At 43.2% G+C, this 24483-nt stretch overlaps 1 protein-coding gene across 6 annotated transcripts in view; it reads left to right on the forward strand.

Moving 5' to 3' along the window:
* The first annotated feature begins 756 nt into the window (after positions 1-756).
* The window catches only part of SORCS2 (sortilin related VPS10 domain containing receptor 2), a 1263434-nt gene continuing 1239707 nt past the window's right edge, over positions 757-24483 (forward strand). For 3 of the 6 annotated variants that reach the window (XM_033949940.1, XM_033949949.1, XM_033949957.1), the window contains exon 1: positions 757-1111. In XM_033949940.1, coding sequence (XP_033805831.1) covers positions 890-1111 — 222 coding nt within the window. In that variant the 5' untranslated portion in view covers positions 757-889. The remainder of the gene's footprint in view (positions 1112-24483) is intronic. The other 3 variants (XM_033949966.1, XM_033949975.1, XM_033949982.1) reach the window with 2 other exon arrangements.

The following is a 24483-nucleotide window of genomic DNA, read 5'->3' on the forward strand; positions in this document are numbered from 1 at the left end:
TCGTAAAAGGAGCTCTAAATGTCTGTCTGTCCCTTCAGACACTTTCTGTGATATATGGTCATTTGGAACAATTCACCTATTCTAATTGATAAATATCCAATTAATTAAATGGTATCTAAGGCAATTATTAACTAATGGTACTTTAAAAACCTTTGACCAGTTGAAAGAAGAATTTCACCTACCCGATTCTCAATTTTGTTTTTTAAAATGGTATGAACTCTCGCATGTCCTGCTAACTCAACATTTACCTAACAATATAGGAGTACATAATTCAAGTTTACTTGACTCTTATGTTCCAATGTCCTCTCACCAAGCATCCTGTCTTTATAAGACTTTCCGACTTTCCAGAAACTTGGTTGGCGAGCCCTCCTTAGATACCAAGTGATCCCAATTTCCTCAGTGTTTAATTTCTTTTCTTGATCTCTTATATTGTGGACTAAATAAGAGTTATATTTTCTTTATATTTTGTATCTATAAATCTATTGTCTTGATCTGTAACAAGTGATGTATATGCTTGTAAAATTGAAAATGGTATAAATAAATATTAAAAAAAAAAGAAAAATAGAAGTGATCCAATTAAACAAATCTGCGATTTGTTGCATTTCTTACCGCGAGTGAAGGAGTCTCATCGCTATTCCGTTTTATTGGGCGTGCATTCTAGAGGAGGAAAAGAATCAAAAGTGCCTTTCAGGCGAGCAAAAAGCCCCTTCCCCTCCGCTTGGGTGTCCTGTTGGATCGCCGCCAGCAGGTGGCGCCGCCGCCCCTTCGCCGGAGAGAGGAGGCGCGTGCCGCGTGCCGCTTGCCGCGTGAAAAACCCTCCCTTCCCCAGTGGCGTCCCGCGCCCCTGAGCCCGGCTCCTGTCACTCCTGCTCCTCGCCCGCCGGTGATCATGGTGCTGGAGGGGGCCCCCCGCCGCCTTCCCCCCGCGGGGACCCTGCCCTTGCTCCTGCTCCTGCTCGGGCCCTGCCAGCTGCCTGTCTCCCCGGGGCGCTTCGGAAGAGCAGCGGCTGCTGCCGGGGAGCGGCTCGCGCTGCTCAGCACCTCGTTCGTGCTCCGGGGGGACGCGTCGCACAACCAGGCGATGGTGCACTGGACCGGCGAGAACAGCAGCGTAAGTGCAGCCCCGGGCATGCCTGGGAAGCTCAAGATACCTAGGCGCACGCTCGTGCGCACTTTAGGCTGTTTTCTCTATTCTTGTTGTTATTTTGCTCATTGGAATAGTGGGAATCGGAGCCGCTCTTTCTGCCCTTCTTTGAACTGGAGCTGGATCGTGCAATAAATCGGCCGCACGAGTGGTGACGGCTTGGTGCTTTTTTAATCTGCTGCCTCTGTCCTCGGTCGCTGATCTGGCCGGGGCTGGGCCAGGTGGTCTGATCGGCAGCTCAGGTGTGAGCTTTGTCTTGCGAGGCTCTGCAGCTGACCTTTGGGGGGAGGGGGGAGGGGGGAGTATTTAGTAGCTGCAGCGATTCCTCTTTGTATCCCGTGACAACTTCGGCAGAAGTTTGCAATGTTCTGATGGGAAGGGAATCGAATCTGTGCGGGAATACAGCTACTTGCCGGGTGCCACAACTTTGCTTGTCACTGTCACCCCCCCCCCCCTCTTGTTGGTAGATCCCGGCAGTACTACTGTCAGAGTTGAAAACAGAGGATGGTTGGGGGGGGGGGGGGCAACAAAGTTTTGCATGGGGTGTGGTTGAGAGCGTTCTTTGAAATTCAAGGGCAGCCTGCCTAGGGTGTTCCGACCCTGGAAAGGCCAGCTCGTGGGATAGCATCCAGCTAAGGCAGCCAAGGATTAAATTGTTGAAGCTTAATCGATTCACCTCGGATCAATCATCTTGCAGCGCTCAGTTCTCCCTGTAAGACGTGTGGAAAATGCTTCATAGACAATACATCTTATTTTTTTTTTTTTTTTCTGTGCTTGTAAAACGATTACAAGAATTGGTCATATGCTTGGTTGTTGGCATGCATTTTGTTTTCGATTTTGCAATTTCCCTTGATGGTATAATGCAGTGGTCTCAAACTCAAACCCTTTGCAGGGCCACATTTTGGATTTGTAGGTACTTGGAGAGCCGCAGAAAAAATAGTTAATGTCTTATTAAAGAAATGACAATTTTGCATGAGGTAAAACTCTTCATAGTTTATAAATCTTTCCTTTTGGCCTAGTCTTAATAATAATATTGTCATTTATAGCTAAAGAGAGATATGATTAAGAAACTGTTTTATTTTACTTTTGTGATTATGATAAACATACAGAGGGCCTCAAAACAGTATCTGGTGGGCCGCATGTGGCCCCCGGGCCGCGAGTTTGAGACCACTGGTATAATGCAAAAATGCAACCGAGTAGGGTCTGACCCTAAAACTGACCAGAGATAGATTAGAGTGCTGTATTTACCTGCTACATAGAAATGCTTTTCAGCATGTACTCCCCCCCCCCCCCCCCGAAAAAAAAAGCTTTCAATTTTTTAAAGTTCTTTAAGTGTTCCCTCCCCTTTATCAGTAACCCGTTTTTGGTTTTGTGATGTGTGTTTCAATGCAAATCTCAAGTGTCCTTATTTCGTTCAGAAAACTAGTCTTTCTGCTGAGTTTATTTTATAAATGTTAAAAGACATTACAATATTGCCACCAATTATGTATTGAAAACAACATTTTATACGAATACTTTTGGAGGATGATGAGGGACGTTGATTAAAGTTATCCGTTAATGTTACAAATGCAAGTACCTGTGTTGTATATCATAAAGCTTTCAATTCTGTTGTCTAACTGCTAGAGCAGTGTTAACATGAACCAGAGCAATTTGTCTTTTTTTTTTTTTTTTATTATTATTACAAAGTTTTGATTTAATAAAAGAATTCCAAGGAGCTCTCTTCTTGATTAGTCATTGGTCATTTACATTAATACATTATTATTACTTGGCATCAAGAAAGCAAGGAGGTGAGTTACAGCTTTTCAGACTATTAACAGGCGTACGTGTTCCTTAATGTTTTACAAGGATTCTTTTCTCCCAGTGCCCAAGTGACTGCAATGCTTAATATTTTCCAAGGGCTCTGATCCGAAAACATGTAATCTTATGAGATCATTTGAAGTCTGTGAAACCTTTCTATTGGTCCAACCTAAGAGGTGTCCAAAAATGGTACTGTAGACGAGCCGTGAGAGCCCTTCCCCACCCATTATTCTCTTCTGCAGATCACTGCTGCCTCTTATTTTGAAGAGAGAGCTCCTAATTCAGTATGTAAGTGTTTTCCTAGTTTGAAGATGATTTGAAATTCTATTGTTTGGGTTGTCTTGATTTTTAATCATGATTAGAGCTGCCTGTCCTGTCTGGGGTTTATATTTGGGAATATTTTCGTTCCCTCCTACTTTAACCTGATTGGTTCTCCTTTATGACATCACAAACATTTGGTTGATGGAGAAATTTCTGTCACTCACTTGCCCTGTCTCTGTCCTGATGTCATCCTCTGGCTGAGGTTAGTTGTGTGAGTAACAGCATGACCTCTGTGGACGCTGTGCAGCCTGTTTAACTACTTGCTGTCAGGGAGACTAGTGCAAAGCAAGCAGCACATAGCATTATTCTTCATCAGAAACCCAGAACTGCCAGGCCCTTGCTAAAAATAAGCATTTTTATTTCATACCCAACTACAATAAAACTCTAGTCGAGACTCTTCCAGCTGACAGGTATGGATATTTTGTCCTAGGCACTGTCCCACTGAGGTCACGTTTTAGCTGGCTTTCATAGGCTTTGGTTGTTTTTATACGTGGTGCTGAAAAGATAGCGCTTGCTTCTGAAAAAGCTCGGGATAACATACTTACATGCAGCCGCATCAGGGATGCAGTCCGTGTCTTTCTTTCCTGTGGCATAAAACCAAATTGCTACTTCAGAAATGATGTGGAAATAATTTCTTGTTCGATAGAAGGAGTACTTTCAGCATTTATATTTCAGTGAAGCAGAATGTGACCCTGTTAGCTGAGTGAAATGTGGTGTATGTTGTGAGAGGGATTTGATAGCTCTGTCCCTAATGAATATGCATTGAAAGCAGTGCATGCACATAGATCTCATGCATATTCATTGTGGAAATCCTGAAAACCCGACTGGATTGCGGCCCTCAAGGAGGGACTTTGAGATCCCTGCTCTATCTGTACTTGGAGCTGCAGTAAAACTGAAAGCAGATTCCTATATAGAAAGCCAGGGTTCAAAAATAAAATAACTTTGCTAGTTTTAAGTGAGATGGTGACAAACTATTGCCTGCCTGTTATTAGAGTTTTTGAAATCAGACCTTTAGCTGACACCGAAGCAATGGTGAATAATGATTTTTGCTATGTTACCTAAAGTATCCTCATTTTTAAAGCATTGTAAGAAACTGGCGGGCAAATGGCTCAAAACCTAACACTGGCACTAGAGGCAATTAGTGCCAGACTAGAGCCAGTGTTAGGCTACCCACAATGTTCAGAGGGCACCAGCGCAGGGAACAGCGTGGGCACTGAAGATCCGCACAAATAACATGTAGATGTGGTCAAATAGATATAAATGAGGTATTTAGTGTTCCTTCCCAATGCTCAGAGACAGTACATAAATCAAACTCTACCCTTGCAGTAGAACCTTTTTTTTTTTTTTTAATCTTTATTGATTTTCAAACTTTGACAGTGCAATACAATTAATTGAACATAAAACACTGCATAAAACGCACTATTTATTACACAAGTAATACATAAAACAATCATTTTCTCCCACCCTCCTCCCAATTATTAATTCAGTAATACATATTATGTGATTACAATACTATAATTAAGTAATTTTAACCCTCAAAATACATTTCCCTCCCCCCACCCACCCTTGATGTGTAAGGAAATCTAATAAAAGAAGAGATACATGACCATTATTGTGAGGTGACAAATGTAGTCAATGGGCTCCACACTTTATTAAATGAATTACTAAACCCCAAACATTCCGCATTCATTCTCTCATATTTATATGTGGTACACACATTTGCCCACCAAAATGTGTAATTAAGTCTGTCGTGGCTCTTCCAGTTACGTGTGACCATTTGGATCAAGAAAAGACGGCTTTTATATTTATCCAAAGATGCTCAGAAACAGTGCATAAATCAAACTCTACACTTACGCTGGTATCCTAATGCCAGCTTAGAGCTGGCGTGAGGATGGGATTTCCAGGGAACAGGGGCATCAGAGTTGTCTTGCTGGTGAAAATTGGCTTGCTGGGGCTTTTCTATCAGGCACTGGGCTTTTCTCTTGGCGACTGGGCTTAGAAGAAGAGCTTTCAATGAGCTTTCCAACCATGTGGTCGCAAAACATGTTTTGCAACAGCATGCAATTCCCTTTCCTAAGAAATATAAGAAATACATTGTTTCTATGTTTCTGTCAAACAAACAAAAAAGGCAAAAAGGTAAAACAACCAGAGGGTACATTTATTAACATAAAAATTCCTAGTATGTTTACTTCATGAAACCACAGAGTGAAAGACCCGACTAGGACCCCAGTTTCGGCTTTCTGGAATGCCTTCGTCAGGGGACTAAACAAGTAAACTAGAATGAAAACCGTAAATATAAATAAGTTCTATTCTAAAACCATGAAAATCATGAAAAGATAAGTAATAATTCAACAGTAATAAAACATATAATAAAACTTTAATCCCTTTACTTGTTTCTCTGTTTCTGTGACAGTACCTGTTCAAGTAAAACCTGTCCTTACGTTGTGGGTGGAAGTTGAATTGTTAATCCTTTAAAGGGGAGTAACTATCCTCTTTCCGGCTCCCTGCTCCCCAATTTGACTGCATACAGTCCTCAATCCGACACGCTGTATACTTTAGCTCAAACCAATCCTTAATATACACTTATAGTAATACACTATTGGTGATCACTCATAAATTCAAGTCACCACATTTTTTTTTTTATAAGAACCTCAGAACACCACTCCAGGCTCCATACAGTTATAGCCTTAAGCTTGACGTGCAGGTTCATCAAAGGTTCAGAGTGAATTTTCTTTGACTATCCAATTTTGTAATTTAGTTTTTAAGTGTAAAGTGCAAAGTTTAAATAATTCTCATTTTCATAAAGGTTATAAACTAAAACTAAACTAAACTAAACCTTAAGTTTGTATACCGCATCATCTCCACAGAAGTAGAGCTCGGCACGGTTTACAGGAATTGATATAGAAAGAAACTCCAAAAAAAGTAGAAGAACTTGGTACAGAGAAGTTTAGAGAGACTTAGTATATCGAAGAGGGAGAGGTTGTTACATTTAAATACTTAAACTTTTACAAGTACTTAACTTTTCCAATGTGGTCTTAACCATTGGGGTATTCATATCGCCAGCATGTTTCGCCGGAGCTTTTTCAAGGCATATCCCAAGTTTATTTAATCCGCCAGTTTAAGAGACTACTTCCTTATTGCGCAGCTCTCTTGTGCTTGCCCCAGGCAGGTGGCTCCATCTTACCAAAAAATAACTTCTCCGTGCTCAACACAATAGCGTGCCTATGATTTGCATGCTCTTACCCCATCTTTTACTAACGCATAACGCGGGTTTTAGCGCTGGCAGCTGTGGTAACTGCTCCGACGCTCTTAGGAATTCTGTGAGCGTCGGAGCAGTTGCTGCCGCTAAAACCTGGGCTTTGCATTAGTAAAAGAGGGGGTTAGTGTTGAACATTGGAAAATGATTTTTCAGCACAGCTTTCAAGTTTTATTAAAATTTGACATAATCGCCTATCAAAAATTTCTAAGCGAAGTACAACATTTTTAATAAAAAGATATATTTATTAAAAAATTTATATACCGCATAAAACTATGCGGTTTCCATATCACATACATAAAATCTTGTTTCCCTGCGATTACCACATATAACATAGACATGTCTAAACAACATCAAGATCGTTCCTGTTGTGAACAGGGATAGAACGCAAATTCAATCCATTCAGAAATACAAGCAAGTTTTACATCATACATTGCTGTCGAAAATTCTAAAAGGCGATTAGCAACTGAAATATACCTAATTTAAGAAGACACATACATAATAAATTAACCTCACATATAGGACAGACAAAACAAATTGGAACAGGAAGGCGAGAGGGGAAGAAATACATTTGTTATAGGATAGAGAGGCATGTAAGGTAAAAACAACTAGGTAGGGGTTAAAAAGAGGAAGAAGATGCTTGTAAGGAGTGGAGGGTGCTTGAACAAAGTAGGAAGATGTAGAGAACAGCACTGGAGTTCTGAGCATCAGCCTGTAGCTTTTGTGATTTTAAACTTAGGTTTGTTTGACGTAATGAAAATATTCTTGAAATTTATTTTCTGGAGTGTGGCTCTCACCATTAAGGCTTGGTGTTACCTCACTTTTTTCATAGTGAGTACTTTGGCTTCCTTGTTTGGGTGTCTGCTTCTGAGGTTAGAGATTAGAGGTTCCCAAACTTATCCTGAGAACCTCACAATGAATATGTGTGAGATTACTTTTCATCTAGTGAGTCTCCGATGCATGCAAATCAATACCATGCATATTTCTTATATATATATATATTTTTTTTTTTTTTTCTCCCTTTACTTAAATTGTAGACGTATAACCAGCATGTTACTGTTTATAATTGCTTTGCTCGTTTTGTTGTCAGCTGCACTGTTTGTACTGAATCTATCTGTTGTGAACCGCCTAGAACTCCCTGGGTATGGCGGTATACAAAATAAAAATTTATTATTATTATTATTATTAATTATTGAAAGCTGGACTGGCTGTAGGGTCCCTAGGACAGGTTTGGGAAGCCCTGGGTTAGACTGAAGTAGTCATTGTGGAGACTGTTAGGAGGATAATTTCTAACTGGCGCGGATACAGGTGTCTGGGGATGCTTGATATTCAATTGCATCAGTATGAGCATGGCCAAGAGTTGTCAGCCTGTGCTTGCAGTTTCAAGGACTGGAGAGTGGTGAATGTTTGGAACGGCCATCTTGTGGAGGTGGTGGAGACAAAAAGTGTCTCTGAATTCAAGAAAGCTTAGGACAACTATATTGGATTGCTATGGGAGAGGAGGGTATAGTACAGGGTGTCGCAAACTTGTTAAGCTGCTGCCACACTAATCTTGGGGCTGTGGCTGGAGGGCACCCGGAAATGCGTGGATATCGACGAGATGTTGTCACATGCAGGTGTGACGTCATAGCGTTGACGTCTGCTCATGCGCAAATGTCCTCCAGCTGTGGCCCTGAGCCTCCTATTACTGCTGTGGAAGTGGGGGGGGGGATGGGGTGCTTCAGAAAGAGAGGTGAGGAGAAGGAGCAGAGATGCCTGTGAGGAGGACAGGTGCAGACGCCAGATGACGGACTACAGGACGTGCCTCTCGCTGTGAGAGGCATGTCCTGTAAGTAGTAATCCGGTGCCGGCATGTCTGGGTACACCTGGAATCCTCCGGGGAACACTAGTGTGCCGCGTCGCACAGTTTGCGATAGATACACTGGTATAGTAGATGGGATGGTTAGGCGGGCTAGATAGGCCATATGGTCTTTATCTGACTTCATTTCCTCTGTTTCTGTATTTCTGTGTAATCTGTAAGTTTAGCAGAGGGCTGCTGACTGCAGTCTGATAATCCCCAGTGGGCCTCATTCATACTCGGGGTGACCCACAAGAAGATCAGTTCTATGACTGAGCACCTTCACTTACATGCCCTGTGAGTGTTCAGAATTACAGAATACTAATACTTTTGGGTGAGTGTACACTTGCGGGTAATTCTGTAAAGATCTCCTAAAGTTGGGTGCCTGACTGATGCTTGCTAAGTACCGATTCTATAAAAGCAGTGTTGTTATACAACACTAGCATAAGTCTGCATTTATGCACCTTACTTTAGCCAAAAGCAGTTACTTACACTGGCATAGTAAGTGGGGGTGGGGAAGTGGAGTGCACCGGGTGACATCTAGGTAGGGGTGCCAGAATATCTCCCTCCTGCCTCCTGGGGAGGGGGTCTCTTAAATTCACTCTCCCCCATACTTATTTAAGTCTGCTAGCCTTTGCCAGCAAGGAGCAGGAACTCCTCCCTACTACTCTCACTGGCTCAGCCCTCCCTCTGATGCAATTTCCTGTTCGTGGGTCCAGGAAGTTACATCAGAGGGCAGGTTTAGCTGGCAAGAGCAGAAGGTAAGCGGCCTTGCTTACTGCCTATGAAGACTTGAAGAGGTACCGGGCTGGGGGTAAGGGGAGGGATGCTGGGAGCCTCTGCCCCTTGCTACAGCACAGGTTACATGCAAGTGTTTGCAATAGCCAAGTATTCCATAATCTGCATGTGTAACTGCAAAGTATGCCCCTGACCTGGCCATGGCCCACACCCTCTTTCAATTACAGTCCCTGAAATTTGAATGCTGAGGTTATAGAATACTGACTGGGCAATTACAAGCTTAACTGCTAATTACTGCCAATTAGTGACAAGTAACACAAATTATAGCCAATATTGGTTGTCATTGCCAATTAGCAGCTTGTTAGCTAATGAAGTTACATAAAGTCATGTGAAAAAAATTAGGAAACCCCATGAAATATTAAGTTCTTCCTTAAGAAATGTTCACATATCGATGTCAAATCTTTTTTTTATTTATCTCTGGAAAAGAAAGTGATGTAATTGCAGGTAAACAACAACCATTTTCCTTCATTTACTCATGAAACAAAAGATATCCACAAAAATGTATATACTAACTGAGGAATAAATTAGGACACTCCCACATATCCTCCCACTTAAAGTGGCTCAAATCACACACAGGTGTATCACATCAGGTGCACATGATTAGAATATCGTTACTCAGCATTTTGAAGGAGGTTTGCCCTACTTATATCTCAGACATTTACTGTGGTATGTTCATGACTGCTGCGGTGAGAGTGAACACCATGGTGAGCTCAAAAGAGCTGTCTGAGACCTGACTCTAGAGAAGCATTGAAAAGGTCAGCCAGCAGAGCTGCCAGAACTTCCCCAAGTTCCTTCTGTACCCTCAGATGTACACCATTCTGACAGGGTGAAGTTCCCTGTCACTGGCATTCTACCAGAGGGAGCCTGTGCGCTGGAGCAGTGAGAGAGCCTAGCTAATTTATATAGGAGCTGCAAGTGCTGCTGGGAGCTGTCCACTCACCCTGAGTGGATTGTGGTGCTGAACAGAACAGCTCCTAGCACAGAGAACTCAGAAGTGGCCTAACTCCCAGTAAGCCCTGATGGCCACTGCTGACAGGAGGCCTGGTTCAGCAGAGTAAAGTGGCCAGGCTGACCAATCCTGACAGGCGGGGACTGGTGCAGCAGAGAGAACGTCAAAGTCCAGTAGTGGGAGGGGGGAACCTATAAACCAGTAGAGAGCGACCTGGGCGAGAGATCTGGCTCTGGGAGGTCCACAGGGACCTATACACCGGCAGAAAAGAGCTAAGAGTAGCTGGAAGGCTTGGTAGAGCTTGGAGTCATGGAAGTGACTCAGGTTTGATGACTGGTAATGGGACCAGTGAAGAAAGATCCAGGTGGTGGAGTCCCAAAAGGCCAGGGAGTGAGGGACTGACAGTGACCCCCACAAGGAAAATCCTCAGTGCTTTAGTCTGCGATAAGATGACTGAGGGGCTGGGAGAGGATAAGACAACTGAAGATAAGATGAGGATATGATGACTGAGCGACGGAGAAACTGGAAGACTCCAAAGCTGAGGGGGAAGGACTGATAGCTGACAGGTGGAGGGACCGGCTGGGACGTGGCAACTGGTGGAGAGACCGGTAATGGCACCAGCAGTGGTTAGTAGATCCCTAGGAGAGAACCTGGTAGATCCTGACCCTGGGAGTATTGGACAGAGTTCTAAGGAGCATCCAGCGGAGGGACCAGTAAATAGCACCAGAAGTTGTCGAAGACCTGGAGGGACAATGGAGGGTCAGAGAGGACTTGGAAAAAGACCTGGAGGATGGAGTCCAGGGAGGACTCAGAGAGAACCAGGAGGAGCTGGGAAGACCTGGTCGGAGATTTTGATGGAATATATGGTATGTAACCTTGTATGTTGTGTTTTAACAGAGTCCAGAGGAGAACCAAGATGAGTAATATCACTTGGCCTGGTCACATGATGACAACCATCTGGCTCCATAGCTTTGTCCACCTTTAGTCTAGCTAGCTCCTCTTGAACACAGTCCTCTGAAAATTCTTCAGAGTCTATCATACCTCCATTTCTATTTGCGTTTGTCTTCTGCAGTCCTGCTCCCGGTGCTTCAGCTGTGAACACAGAGCAGAAATATTTGTTAAGCAATTTAGCCTTATCTATGTTAGCTTCTAAATATTCCTCCCTGTGATAGAGCAGGGTCAGGTGTTCAGGAGAGGGTCTGCACAGATATGCAAACCGCCTAGAACAGTGTTTTTAAACCTTTTTACACCTATGGACCAGCAGAAATAAAAGAATTATTCTGTGGACCGGCATCGGTCCGTGGTTTGGCGGTTGAAAAACATGGGGCTAAGTCGTGGGCCAGACCCCGCCCATCTTTACCCAATCTCCACCCCACACCCCGCCCCCATAATAGTACTAATTGCACCTTGCACGTCCTGTGCCTCATCTGGAAGCCTTCCCTCTTTGCGATGTCAGAGAGAAGGCTTCTGGTTCAGGCGCAGGATGCCCATAGGAGCCATTGCCCGTGGCTTTGTGCACTGAATCAGTTAGGAAGAGGGAGCTGGCTCGAAGATAACGCCGCATCGATCGCACTGTGGATCGGCGGTTGAAGAACACTGTTTTGGGCCTGATGCACGTGCTGGCCCTGTGGACCGGCAGGAAATTTCTGTGAACCGGCACTGGTCCATGGACCGGTGGTTGAAGAACACTGGCCTAGAAGGCTTTCCAAATAGGCAGTACAGCAAATTATAAATAAACTTAAAATTTGACTGAAAACTTGAAACTTCTGCACATTGGGGATAATTCTCTATAAGTATGGGGATGGTGCGCGCTAAGTGCAAATTCTATGCGTATAACTGAATTCACATGTCTAACTTGCAGGCGTGAGCGCATGCACTAGCTCATTTTGAACTGTAAGCAGTTAGGCATGTAAATGATAGTATTCTATAACCTCACGCATGCAACAATCTGAGATGCCTGCGACATACCCGTGCCCATCCCAGATCCACGTTTCCCTTGAAGTTGCATGCCCCGGAATTTGCACGTGGTCGCACACAAATTATATAGAATACCGGATTAAGGACAGTTATGTGTAACTGCCAAATAGCAACAGTACTAACTGACACCAATTATAGCCAATATATGGTTGTTAAGGCCAATTAGTAGCTAATTAAATCATTATGTTACATGTGCAATTGACCTTATTCTATAAATAGTGCATGCAAATTTGCATATTAGGTGGAAATTTGGGCACACAACTCTTATTAGGATGTATTAACTGCTTTTATGAAGAGAGTCACCCAAGGTAGTGTATAGCAGGTACAGTTTAACATGGTGGCAAGTCAAATGCGCGCAAGACAAAAGCGCGAAGACAATTGCGCCAAGACAAGTGAGCGCAATGACAATTGAGCGCAAAACAATTGAGATTGTCTTGCGCTCAAATGTTTTTGCGCTCAGTTGTCTTCGCGCTCAGTTGTCTTCACCCAATTGTCCGCGCACTTTTGTCTTGCGCGCATTTGACTATGAACCGTTTAACATAGTAGTAAAATGACTAAATATAAGCATAAGTACAATCAATGAAGTAAACTTGGAAACAGCAAACAGAAACCTAGTAATAAGACTAACATGATACAGTATCAGAAATATATACCTTGCTTCCCCGAAAATAAGACCTATCCTGAAAATAAGCCCTAGCATGATTTTTAAAGATGCTCCTAATATAAGCCCTACCCCAAAAATAAACCCTAGTTATGATCGACCCCTGAATCCCCCCCCGGATGTCCCCGACACTCCCTGACTCCATCCCTGACATTAGTGCTGAAAAATATCGGACTTGTCATTTCAGCAACCCCCGCCCCTGCTGCTTTAGGAGGCCTCGTAACGGAGGTATGTCAGTCTCGCGGTGGGAGGGTCGGTGGGGTTCTGCTGCACAAGGGGATGGGAGGGAGGGATAGAAAGATGCTGCACAAGGGGATGGGTGAGAGGGTAGGAAAGATGCTACACATGGGGGAAGAAAGGAAAGAGGAAGAACTGGGGTAGAGGAGAGGAAGGGAGAGATGATTGTTGTACATGAAAAAAATAAGACATCTCCGAAAATAAGCACCAATGTGTTTTTTTGACCCCAAATTAATATAAGACACTGTCTTATTTTCGGGGAAACACGGTACATTTAACAGCACTTCAGAACAATCGTATAAAAGAGATATGATAAATGTCAACACAGTGCAAACAGTACCATAATAGACAGCATAGAAGAACATTCAAGCAATATAGATATACCCTCTTTTTCTATAAAAAGCGCTAAAAATTGCATGCACAATTGTAGTCATGTATGCAAATTGTACATGCAATTTAATTGGATTTTAAGCTAATTAGTGCCCCTAATTGGCATTAACAAAGCAATTTGATGTATGTTTCTTTTTGCTATTTTATTATGTATGGAAATTTGTAAGCCGTCTTGGATAAAGGCAGATTAAAAATGTTTTAAATAAATAAATAAGACAATTATTGGTGCTAATTAGAATCGATTACAAGTTATGCAAGTAAACTTAGGCACGAGTCAAAAAAGTCAAAATAGTTAAATATACACAATTTATTTTAGGTCATTGCTATCCTTTAACATGAAGGGGTATAACTATCCAGCAAGATAGGTCAGAAAGATACTAAAAGAGACATCGTATTAAAAAATATGAGTATATTATGTTATGCTATTATGGAACCGTGTACATTCAAGAATTAGGGACCCATTTACTAAGCTGCGCTAAAAAGTGGCCGATGCTATCAGCGCAGGGCTTTTCCTGTGCACTGAGGCCAATATTAGTACGGCAGTAAAATGGCCTCATTTCTCTTGCTAATAGTCATGTGCTAATTTTCCCATTATCACTTGGCCCTTAGGGCATGAGCACTTACTTACACCTGTTTTTTTAGGTGGTAGGGGCTCACACACGGATCCTGTGCTAATTGATTAGCACAGATCCTGCCTACTCTCTGCCCTAAACACACTCCAGTGCTGCGTGGGAGGCATGCACCGAACCTGAAACTACCACAGAATGCCTTAGCACGGCCTGCAGTAGTGTTTTTTTAGCCTGTGGTCAGCATGGGTTAATGTTTGCTGCAGCTTTGTAAAAAGGCCCCTTAGAATTTAAATAGATCAAATGTTTGGTTTTTTTGTTCTTTAAAGAAAAATGAGTAAGATCCTTTATTTAGAGGTTTTTACTCTTGAAATGTATTGATAAAAAGGTTCCATGACTTTTTAGGCTTAAAAAACCCATAAGATATGACTTGTTCTTTTACACCCAGCTTTCAAAGTCTTTACCAGCATGCATTCATGTCTAGGTACAGTATTTGACTTTTCTGTATTGTGCGCTCTGTATTTTTATTCAATTTTTTTTTCAGCCCAGATAGTTATGGATGAGTTTTACTGTATGGAAGCTCTTAAAAGAGCTAAATATTCATCATTCTAAGTGCCTTTAATAGAGAGGTCATGAAACAAGCTTAAGTGGCTGAAACCTCATCCCTATGTGTCCTGGGATTAAAAGGTCACTGGTCATTTACTACTGAGCTATTGGCTGATAAATGAGAAATAGGGTCTTTGGTCATGAATGTTGACAGGATAGAAGATGGCGATATCTGCTTCCAGCTAAAGAGAGATCATTATTATCATGGAGATACATAGATCACTGACAGAGGAGTTCATTGTGGGCACTCACTTATTAGCATATATTTCACTTTTGGGCTCACATGGCATGCAAATGGACTTTATGCTGGACAGCTCCCCCTCTTTTAGGTAAGGTTTAGAACAGTGTCCTGCAAACCTTTTGACGCTGCAGCACATTAAACTCAGTGCTGCGGCTGGAGGGCATCTGAAAATGCGTGGACGTCGATGCGATGATGCCACGCGCATTCGTGATGTCATCATGTTGACATCATGCATGCACAGAGGTCCTCCGGCCGCAGCCCTGAGCTTATTTTTAAGCCGGTAGGGGCTACTGACGGAGGAGAAATTGTGGGGAGAGGAGGAGAGATGCCGGTGCCAGCTGACATCCCACAGGACCGCAAGAGGCACGTCCTGTACGCAGTCAGCCAGTGCCGGTGCCTCTCCTCTTCACCGGCGTCTCGCAGCACACCTGGAATCTGCCGTGGCATGCAATTTGCAATACACTGGTTTAGAAAGTGCAACAGCTATGAAAGGAAATCGTTTTTAGAAACACGGCTAAAAATGGGGGAAAGAGCTGGAGTTAAAAAAAAAATTCAGAGAGACGGTGTGAAATTGAGGAATTGGGGGTAGGGTAATGGTCCTCATTTCAGGTCGAGCTTTAGAAAGGTAACGGCAAAAGTTAGGTAAAGAAGTGAAGATCATAAAATGGAAAGGAATGCAGTCACCTAGAGTGAAATTGCTTCTTCCTGAGGTAGCTGGAAGTATTGGTGGCCCTTCTGCTGCTAATGCCACTACAATTACGGTAACTGAATTAGTATTCAACAACCACTACAAAAAACAAAACACAACACCTGGACAGACTTCTCAAGATCTTATTCTCAGAAAACCCAATGCTCCCAAAATATGAACAGGGCAGATATCTGCCGTAAAAACAGACATTTCATTAATGTTGCCGAGCTCTACCCACAGACCTGCCTTCTGGGTCTAAATTCAACCCATTTCAGACAAGCCATTCACAGCCCTTTGAACTAAAATAGCTTTAAAAAGTCTAATGTTCAGTGATCTGTAGACAAAACCAGAATAACTATACTCCAGTCTGAGAGCATAATCACAGTGCAAAGGATGTGGAAGTTATTTGAAAGTACGTGGAAGTCATTTATTTAAATTGTATGGCATTTTCAAAGAAGTCTATCACAGCCAACAGGAGCACATTTGTGAGTCAGTTAATAAGTAGAGACAGGCAGAATCAATGTTTCTGGTGCCTGTGCAGTTGAGGGGTTCTAGGCCTGATTTTTTTTATTTTAGGTCTATGTCTGGAGAAGCAGCATTATTTTTTGGGGTGGGGGTAGGGGGGAGGAGGAATGGAGAAGGGGCAGCCAGCGGCCACATATCATTGCTGGGAGTTGTTACTCTTAAGTCTGTTGCCCAAAAATGGTGGAGGAAGCAGAGCTCAAAGCCAAGGACAGCATGGGGAGAGGGGAGCTACACTAGAAGTGTAAGAGGCAACACTGATCATGTGTAGGGGTGGTATAAGGCAAAATCTGCACTGAGAACATAAGAATATAAGAACATAAGAAACGCCCTCACCGGATCAGACCGAGGTCCATCTAGCCCGGCGATCCGCACACGCGGCGGCCCATTTAGGTACTCCTGAGGGCTCTCATTGTATAGGTGGAGGGGCATAATCAAAAGTAACGTCTAAGTCCTTTTTCTACTTCATTATTGAATTTATTTAACTATTATTTAAAAAAAAAATGAAAGCAAAAATTGTAAAGGATCAAACATCATTGCAGAGAGTTTTATTAAGTGTGAATGGTGGAAGAGATTCAGCAGAGCTTTCAAACACAAAACACAACTTGAGAACATACTACTTTGTATTCCACCGTCCCCTAAACATGTGCAATATTCAAAGTGATTTAACCATCCAGAAATGGCTCCTGGCTGGTTTACCGTAATTGTCTATTTAGGGCTAACCATTCATTTTAAGTGGCACTTAACTGGTTACTGCCATTGAAAATGTCCAGTTAGCGCCTTACTGAAAATCAGCTATTTTGGGGGCGTTCAGGTGGATGTGTGTGTGTGTGTGTGTATGGGAATGGGGGTGGGGTGGGTGGAGTTGGCACTTGACTGGTTAAAAGTGCCAATATTTAACTGGCCAAGATTATCATATAAATAGGATCACATAAAAGTTAGTCTTATCTTTATGTGGTGTCCCATAGCTGGTGAAATGCTAAATATTGCACTTAGGCCCTCTTTTACTAAGCCGTGGTAGAGGTTTCTACTGCGGCTCAGAGCACTAAATGCTCTGACGTTTCTTCAACTCTCATAGAAGCAGCATTGAAGCATTTATCGCTCTGGCCTATGGTAGAAACCTCTACTGTGGCTTAGTAAAGGGGATGGGGGTGGGTGGTTAATGAGCCATGCTTATCTGCCTCTGCAAGCCTGGACTGGAGCTTGGACATGGCCTGGAGTATAAAGCTGGTTGCTGTCAGCTGAATACAGTGGTACCTCGGTTTACGAGTGCACCGGTTTGCGAGTGTTTTACAAGACGAGCAAAACATTTGCAAAATCAGTGCCTCGGAAACCGAGCATGGCTCGATTTAAGAGCACCCCCCTGCATTCCGGCACCCCCCCTGCGATCCGGCACCCCCCCTGCCTCGAACCGGCACTCCCCCGCCATGATCCGACCCCCCCTCCGACACGATTGGGCACCCCCCCGCCACGATCCGACATCCCCCGACACAATTGGGCACCCCCCCACCGCTTCTTACCCTCATCTGGGCACTCTTGAAGCTCTGCCTCCTCGTCTGCTGGGCCTTGAGCATCTGAGCATGCTCAAGGCCTGCGAATTCACGTTCTGAACGTGCTCAGATGCTTGAGCATGCTCAGATGCTCAAGGCCCAGCAGACGAGGAGGCCGAGCTTCAAGAGTGCCCAGATGAGGGTAAGAAGCGGCGGGGGGGTGCCCAATTGTGTCGGGGTGATGTCGGATCGTGGCGGGGGGTGCCCAATCGTGTCGGGGGGGGTGTCGGATCGTGGCGTGAGGGGTGCTGGTTCGAGGCGGGGGGGGTGCCTGATCGCAGGGGGGGTGCCTGATCGCAGGGGGGGGGGGCCTTTGAGGGGAACAATGCTGGTTCTCGGGGGGGAGGGAATGCATCAAAGCGAGTTTCCATTATTTTCTATGGGGAAACTCGCTTTGATAAACGAGCATTTTGGATTACGAGCATGCTCCTGGAACGGATTATACTCGTAATCCAAGGTACTACTGTATTTGGTCTGTGGTTCTTTGGTGAGATGACTAGTTAGTAAGTCCATGTTTAATGGATTTGGTAGGTTTCTTTTGTTCAAGGAATTTCTAGTAAGTAGCTATAGGCCTTGAATGGAAGCAGGAAGCCTTGAGAAGAATCATTAGAAGTTTGAAAATAGGAATGATCTGTATGTTAGAATGTAATGAGGTAGAGCTGATAACTTTATTTTTTTTTTCATAAGATATATTTGATTGCATATGTTATGGTAGGAGTGGGAGGGAAGGGGTTAAATTGTATGTATTATTGTTAAAGATGACAGAAATTCAAGTGATGTATTTAATTTCAATTGTTAATTTATTGATACACTTGTAAGATGTAAAAATGAATAAAGATTTTTTTTTTAAAAAAGAGCTGATAACTTTAGATTTAAAATTTTATTGGGGATCAGTGAAAGATGTGATTTTTTTTTTTTAAAGTAATAGATTACCTATGAAAGGTGTATGGTGTAGGCAGCATAGAGACAAGACAATGAACATGCTCTTGTGATTTTTTTATTATGTTAATGCATTATTAAAAAACATTTTTCATATAGATAGACAGATTTATGGGTAAGAGCGAGTATAAAGACCAACGATGCCTACAGAGGGTACAAAACACAGCTGTGAGGCTTCTGAAAAATCTTGCCCCTTTTGACCATATATCTGCCTCATTGGCTTTCAATCAAAAAGAAAGGAACATTCAAAATTCTTGTGATTGCTTTCAAGTACTTCCATGGTATGGTCCCCCACTACATGACAGCAAAGCTTCCAAAATATTTCCCAAAATGGCCACTTCGTTCACAGCAAGAAAAATGATTCTGTATTCCTCCAGCGAAACTTCTCCATACTGTGACAAAACTATGGAATCAACTGCTTCTCTAAATCAGATCAACCTGTTGCCCTTCTGGAAGGCAATACAGTAAAAACAATCCTGTTTAGCGATCAGTTTACACCCTAAGACTATGGCTCGACATTATTGCTGTTTCCCTTTATATCCCACTGAAGCATAATGGTGTTAAGCAAATGAATCTTGAGTCAAATGCTCTATTTAATTAAACTAGTATTCTCCGATGTCAATTAACTAAATACCCCTTGTTAGTTATGTTAATAATGTCCTACGTATTAATGTGGATATAGCGATGCCTGCTGATTGTGAATGTACTTGTGTACTTGTGTAACCTGTTCTGTGCTTTCCTGGAAGGCAGGCTAGAAAACCAATCGACGAAACTAAACTATTTTAGCTTTATGGGAGAAGGGTTGCTGGATTATGAGGGCATTTCTGGCTCTAATTAATTGGTTTCTTGTTGAGGTACTGCTACATGTAAGCAGTGGCATAATAAGGGGGGGTGCGGTCCACCCCATATGTGGTCTTCCTAATAATAATAATTTTATTCTTATATACCACCAAAGCCATGATAGTTCGAGGTGGTTTACAACAAGAGGTGCTGGACAATCAGCGAAATGGTCACAATACAGTCATCGAATACAAGCTTACAGAATGGAAGACGTGAAAAACTATAAGATTCTTAGGTTACAAATCGATTAATTCGTTTTTACTGATTTTCTAAAACTGAAGTAGGATGAGAAATGCATGACAATGTTACCCAGCCAATCGTTTCATTTACCTACCTGGAAGGCAAGAGTTCTGTCCAGGAATCTTCCTAAGGGCGCACCCCTCCTCCTCTATGTCTCTCTGCTCCTCTCCTTGCCACTCACGCCCCTTGCCTTCCCCTGTACCTTTTATACTTCCCTTGCGTTGGCATCAGCGCTCTCTCTGATGTCACTTCCGGGACCCGTGCCTAGTAAGTGACATCAAAGGGCGAGAGGGCACTGACGTGGACATGCTGCTCATGCCGGAGAAGTTAAAAAGGTACGGGAAAGGGAAGGGGGCGTGCGCACGATGGTGAGGGCGGGGTACAGGTGCCACCACCCCAGGCACCGCTCTATGTCACAGTGTGGTAAGGTAGCTTTTTAATTGTGGGGCGTATACTTTTTAAAATTGTTTTACAGTATTGTAACTTATATTGTTGTTTTTGAATTATCTACCTTTAATCATTTGTGGAAAGAAACAGGTTGTGGGGCCTATTTTTAAAAGAGAAAAATGTCCAAACAGTGGCAATTCTCAATTTTCAAAACCTATTTTCTAGACGGATATCTATGTTTTTGATTAGTAGTTCGTGTAAGGGCTCCTTTTATGAAGATGAGCTAGCGTTTTTAGCGCACGCACCGGATTAGCACCCGCTATAGCGCACGCTAGCTGAAAAATGACTGCCTGCTCAAGAGGAGGTGGTAGTGGCTAGCACGTGCTATTCCGCACGTTAGGGCCCTAATGCGCCTTCGTAAAAGGAGCCCTAAATCTCTAGGGTGTGTGTTAGAGGCATAGTGTAGGCGGAACCAGGGTAGGCTTATGACGTGGATTTTTAAGAATATGTCCAGGGCACAAATTAGAAGTCTGGGGCTAGACCTGTTTTAATAATGAATAAGTGCCAGAAAGGTGCCTAAACTAACCAGATGACCACTGGAGGGATGTAAGTGTGACTTCTCCCACCCAGATGTAAATGAAACGGTACATACCTGCCTGTAAGACAGCTTCAGATGTGACGGCTAGAACTAGCAGAGCAGCAGGCAGGTTTCTGGCGTAGCCTTGCGGGGGACTCAGGCCCATACTCCACTTTAACCACTACACTGGAATCTGTGAGCCTTCCAATCTCACCCAAATCCCACCTGTAGACAGACATAAGAGCCAGTAGGTTTTGGGTGGGTTTTGGAGGGCTCACATACACCAGGGGTGTCAAAGTCCCTCCTCGAGGGCCGCAATCCAGTTGGGTTTTCAGGATTTCCCCAATGAATATGCATGAGATCTATTTGCATGCACAATTTTCATTATATGCTAATAGATCTCATGCATATTCATTGGGGAAATCCTGAAAACCTGACTGGATTGCGGTCCTCGAGGAGGGACTTTGACACCGCTGCCATACACCATAAAGCGTTATGGTGAGATATGTACTTGGGATCTTTTATGTGAAATTCACTACAGTGCCTCCTGAGGTGCCCCACTGTTCTGCTGGCATGTCTGGGTAGCCAGTATAATACAAATGCTAGCCCCTCTTACATGTCTAAACTAAACTAAACTAAACCTTAGGTTTGTATACCGCACCATCTCCACAAGCGTAGAGCTCGGCACGGTTTAAAGGGTTAGGTTGAAAAGGAGCCACAATGAAGGGTTATAGGAAAGGAGCTAGGAAGATAAAGAAGGTCAGGGTACCAAAGAGCGGGTGGTGTTAGATTTTTGAAAAGAGCCAAGTTTTCAGGTGTTTGCGGAAGGATTGGAGGGAGCTTGAAATTCTGAGCGGGGATGTGAGGTTGTTCCAGAGTTCTGTTGTTCTAAAGGGGAGGGATATTCCTAGTTTTCCTACGCGGGATATACCTTTTGCAGACTTGTTCTGAGAGTTTTTCATTTGGAAGTATTTGGGTTGTTTTTTGGGGTTTTTTTTTTTTAAATGGTCCAAAAAGATAGATGCACAGAGCACAAACATGCATTTTTGAAAAAACCAAGGTAGGTGTTTTGCAGTTTTGAAAACGGGCATGCTTGGTACTGTATTTATGTGCGTGTTCTGCAAAACGTCTAAAATCAGATTTAGATGTCATATCAAAAATGCCCTCCACAAGTTGTATTGTATTGAATTGTTCATATAGAATTAATTGATGGGGTAAACAGTGTAGTGACGAGGTTGTCTTTTCATTGTTATACAGAATGTTATACTCCTTTTTTTGATTTTGAATCTTTGTAACCTGCTTGCTTTGATGTGCAGTTTTTGCAATCTGTTCTGGATTGGTGGTATGCCTAGAAAGACAGAATAGAAATTTCTCAAATTAAAATAAACTAGATGTGTGTTTCGTTTCAAGGGCTACACTTAAAGGCCCTAATTCTATAAATGCCGCTTAAAACATAGGCGCCAAGGAATACGGCACTTAGCGCATGTCAATCTTAAGTTAGGCACCGTTACAGAATCACACCTAGTGGTGTCTAAAGTGGACTTAGGCACTGGTGGGAATCTTAAACTCTGGCACACTATTTATGCCAGGGTTTTCTTAGCCTAAATACTGATGTAAGTCCAAAACAGGCGTCTACTTGCCAAAAACGCCCCTAACCACTCCTACTTTCTGGTAGGTGCCTTGGACTAGGCGCCTGACAATGGTATTCACCTACCATCAAATTAATTTTAATTTAAGCCAATTACGATGTGCAATTACTTGTTATCGGCGCCGACTTAAGCTTTCTAAATAATTAAGTTAGGCGCCTAGATTGGCTACCCACGCCAATCTAGATGTCTAACTTTAAGCGCCTTTTACAAAATCTGGGCCTAAATGCTAATAGTTACAGTCAAGCACTCAGGCTGAAACGGTGGCAGGGTGCTAGAGACCTTTTGGAGACAGTAAAATTTAACCCAAGTTATGAGGGATTTGGGGTGACCACAGTCCTATCAGCTCTTGTATACTTTGTCACCATGATGGCTGGAAATGCAGCTTTGAAGAGCAGAGGATGGAAATGCAATCTGTTGAGTAGTTCACCCAAAGAACAAGGAAGAAAGGTGTGCATGCAGTTTCCTGTAGAGACCACCTACCGGTTGGGAAAATAATTCAGAAACCCGAGGTGACAGCTGCTTATCATGCTTACTGGAAAGCAGCAGCAATAGCTACTTGTTTCAAAAGTTGGAATCAAGCACACGTGAATGAAGGGGACAAGTGTGGCTAGTCTTAAGTAAAGGGAAGTGCGTTACCTCTCATAACACATCTTGCAAATTCTCCTGTGTTTCCACCAGGAAGCTTTTTCTTTTTTTTCCCCTTTGATTTATGATGGCACAAGGTGTTTTCACAGAAATTTGGAAAGGAAGGCATAAATAAGGCTGCTCCTGTTCTGTCTCCTGCTTTAGGCCTGTGCGGATCATTTATTTTCCTGCTGAATATATGAGTGTGTGGGGGGAAAATGCTTGCACTTGACAGAAAAGAGGGGAGTGTTCTTGCTGGTTGTGCAGCATGAGCATGAATAAGTAGCAAGATCGCTAGGCACTTCTTCCTCCTCTCATTATAGCCTTGTGCAGGGAAGCATGAAATCCGCCTCCTGTGTGGTGCCCTCATTACATGGCGTTGCTGTTTGGAAAATTAATTATTTAGAGATTCAGGGAACAGCAAACTCATCTTGCCTTTTCTCAGCAACAAATGTGAGGGGTTCATTTATTTATTTAATGCGTTTTTGAAGAAATTTACCTGAAGTGGTGAATAAGCCAGACATAGGCAATAGACAATTACAGCAGCAAAAATATTCAAATGGCACATTATAGCATAAAATACTACTTACCAATGACGTAGCCAGAAGTTGATTTTGGGGGGGGGGGAGGAGGGGCATGTGTGGACTGAGGGGAGGCAAGCATTTCCTTTCAATCCCCCTTCCCTCTCACTGTTGCCATTGCTGTGCCAACCCTGCCCTCCCCCCACCCCTATGGATCATATCTTTGCTGGCAAGGATGCACAAGCCTTGTCAGCTGAAGTTTCACCGGCGGGGCCCTGCACATGCTGTCTGAGAAGCGGGGAAGCAAGCAGGTCTGCTCCATCCTCTGACACCAGCACTTCTGCTCATGCTCAGTTCAAATGCATGAACTGAGCATGCACTGAAGTGCCAGCATTGGTGCCTAGAGCACCCTGCTGCCTCCCTGCTGCTTAGGCAGCATAGGTAGGACTCCAGCAGTGAAACTCTTTGGCTGGTCTTGAATACTCTTGTGTGTGGCTGGGGCTGCACCACTTCTACTTTCTATATCATCACAATACACATCAGACATCTTAATAAATGAGCGGAACATATCGGCAGGATATAATAACAAGAGTTAACTGTTAGACAGAAATAAAGGTGAGTGAACTGAGGAAAAATTGCCCAAGGAGTCAGAAAAGGTACCTGAAAATGATCTCAGCTATGGTAAGAGTGGACAAGCAGGTCCAGCTACAGGTTGTGCAGCTGGTGGTAATTCTTGTGTATGTGACTAGCTAGTTAGATGATGCTTCTGTTAAAGGTTTGAGAGAAGAGCCAGCATTTCACCTGTTTCCTGAAGAAGAGACCATCTTGCACTAAATAAAGCCTTTCTGGGAGCCTTTAGGAGGTCAGTGGTCTAAATGAGCCTATCTGGGATTGAAAGTTGGTAGGTAGAGGCTGGCATAGTAATGTGGATGCTTTCATTTCATAGTTTAAACATAGCATTTTTTTTGCTACTTCAGCTTGTCGTCGGTGTTCTTTGCTCACATGTTTAAAGACAATAGACTGTTTTCAGTCCAGTTTTTTTATATGCGAGTTTGCAAACCATTGGACCCCTGAGGAAGGCGTGTTCACCGAAACACGGACCGTGTAGGGTCCAGTTGGATTTTTACCACTGTATTTTTATCATTGTACTTTTTTCATTGAATTTT

Source organism: Geotrypetes seraphini, chromosome 1, assembly GCF_902459505.1.
Source record: "Geotrypetes seraphini chromosome 1, aGeoSer1.1, whole genome shotgun sequence".
Lineage (NCBI taxonomy): Eukaryota > Metazoa > Chordata > Amphibia > Gymnophiona > Dermophiidae > Geotrypetes > Geotrypetes seraphini.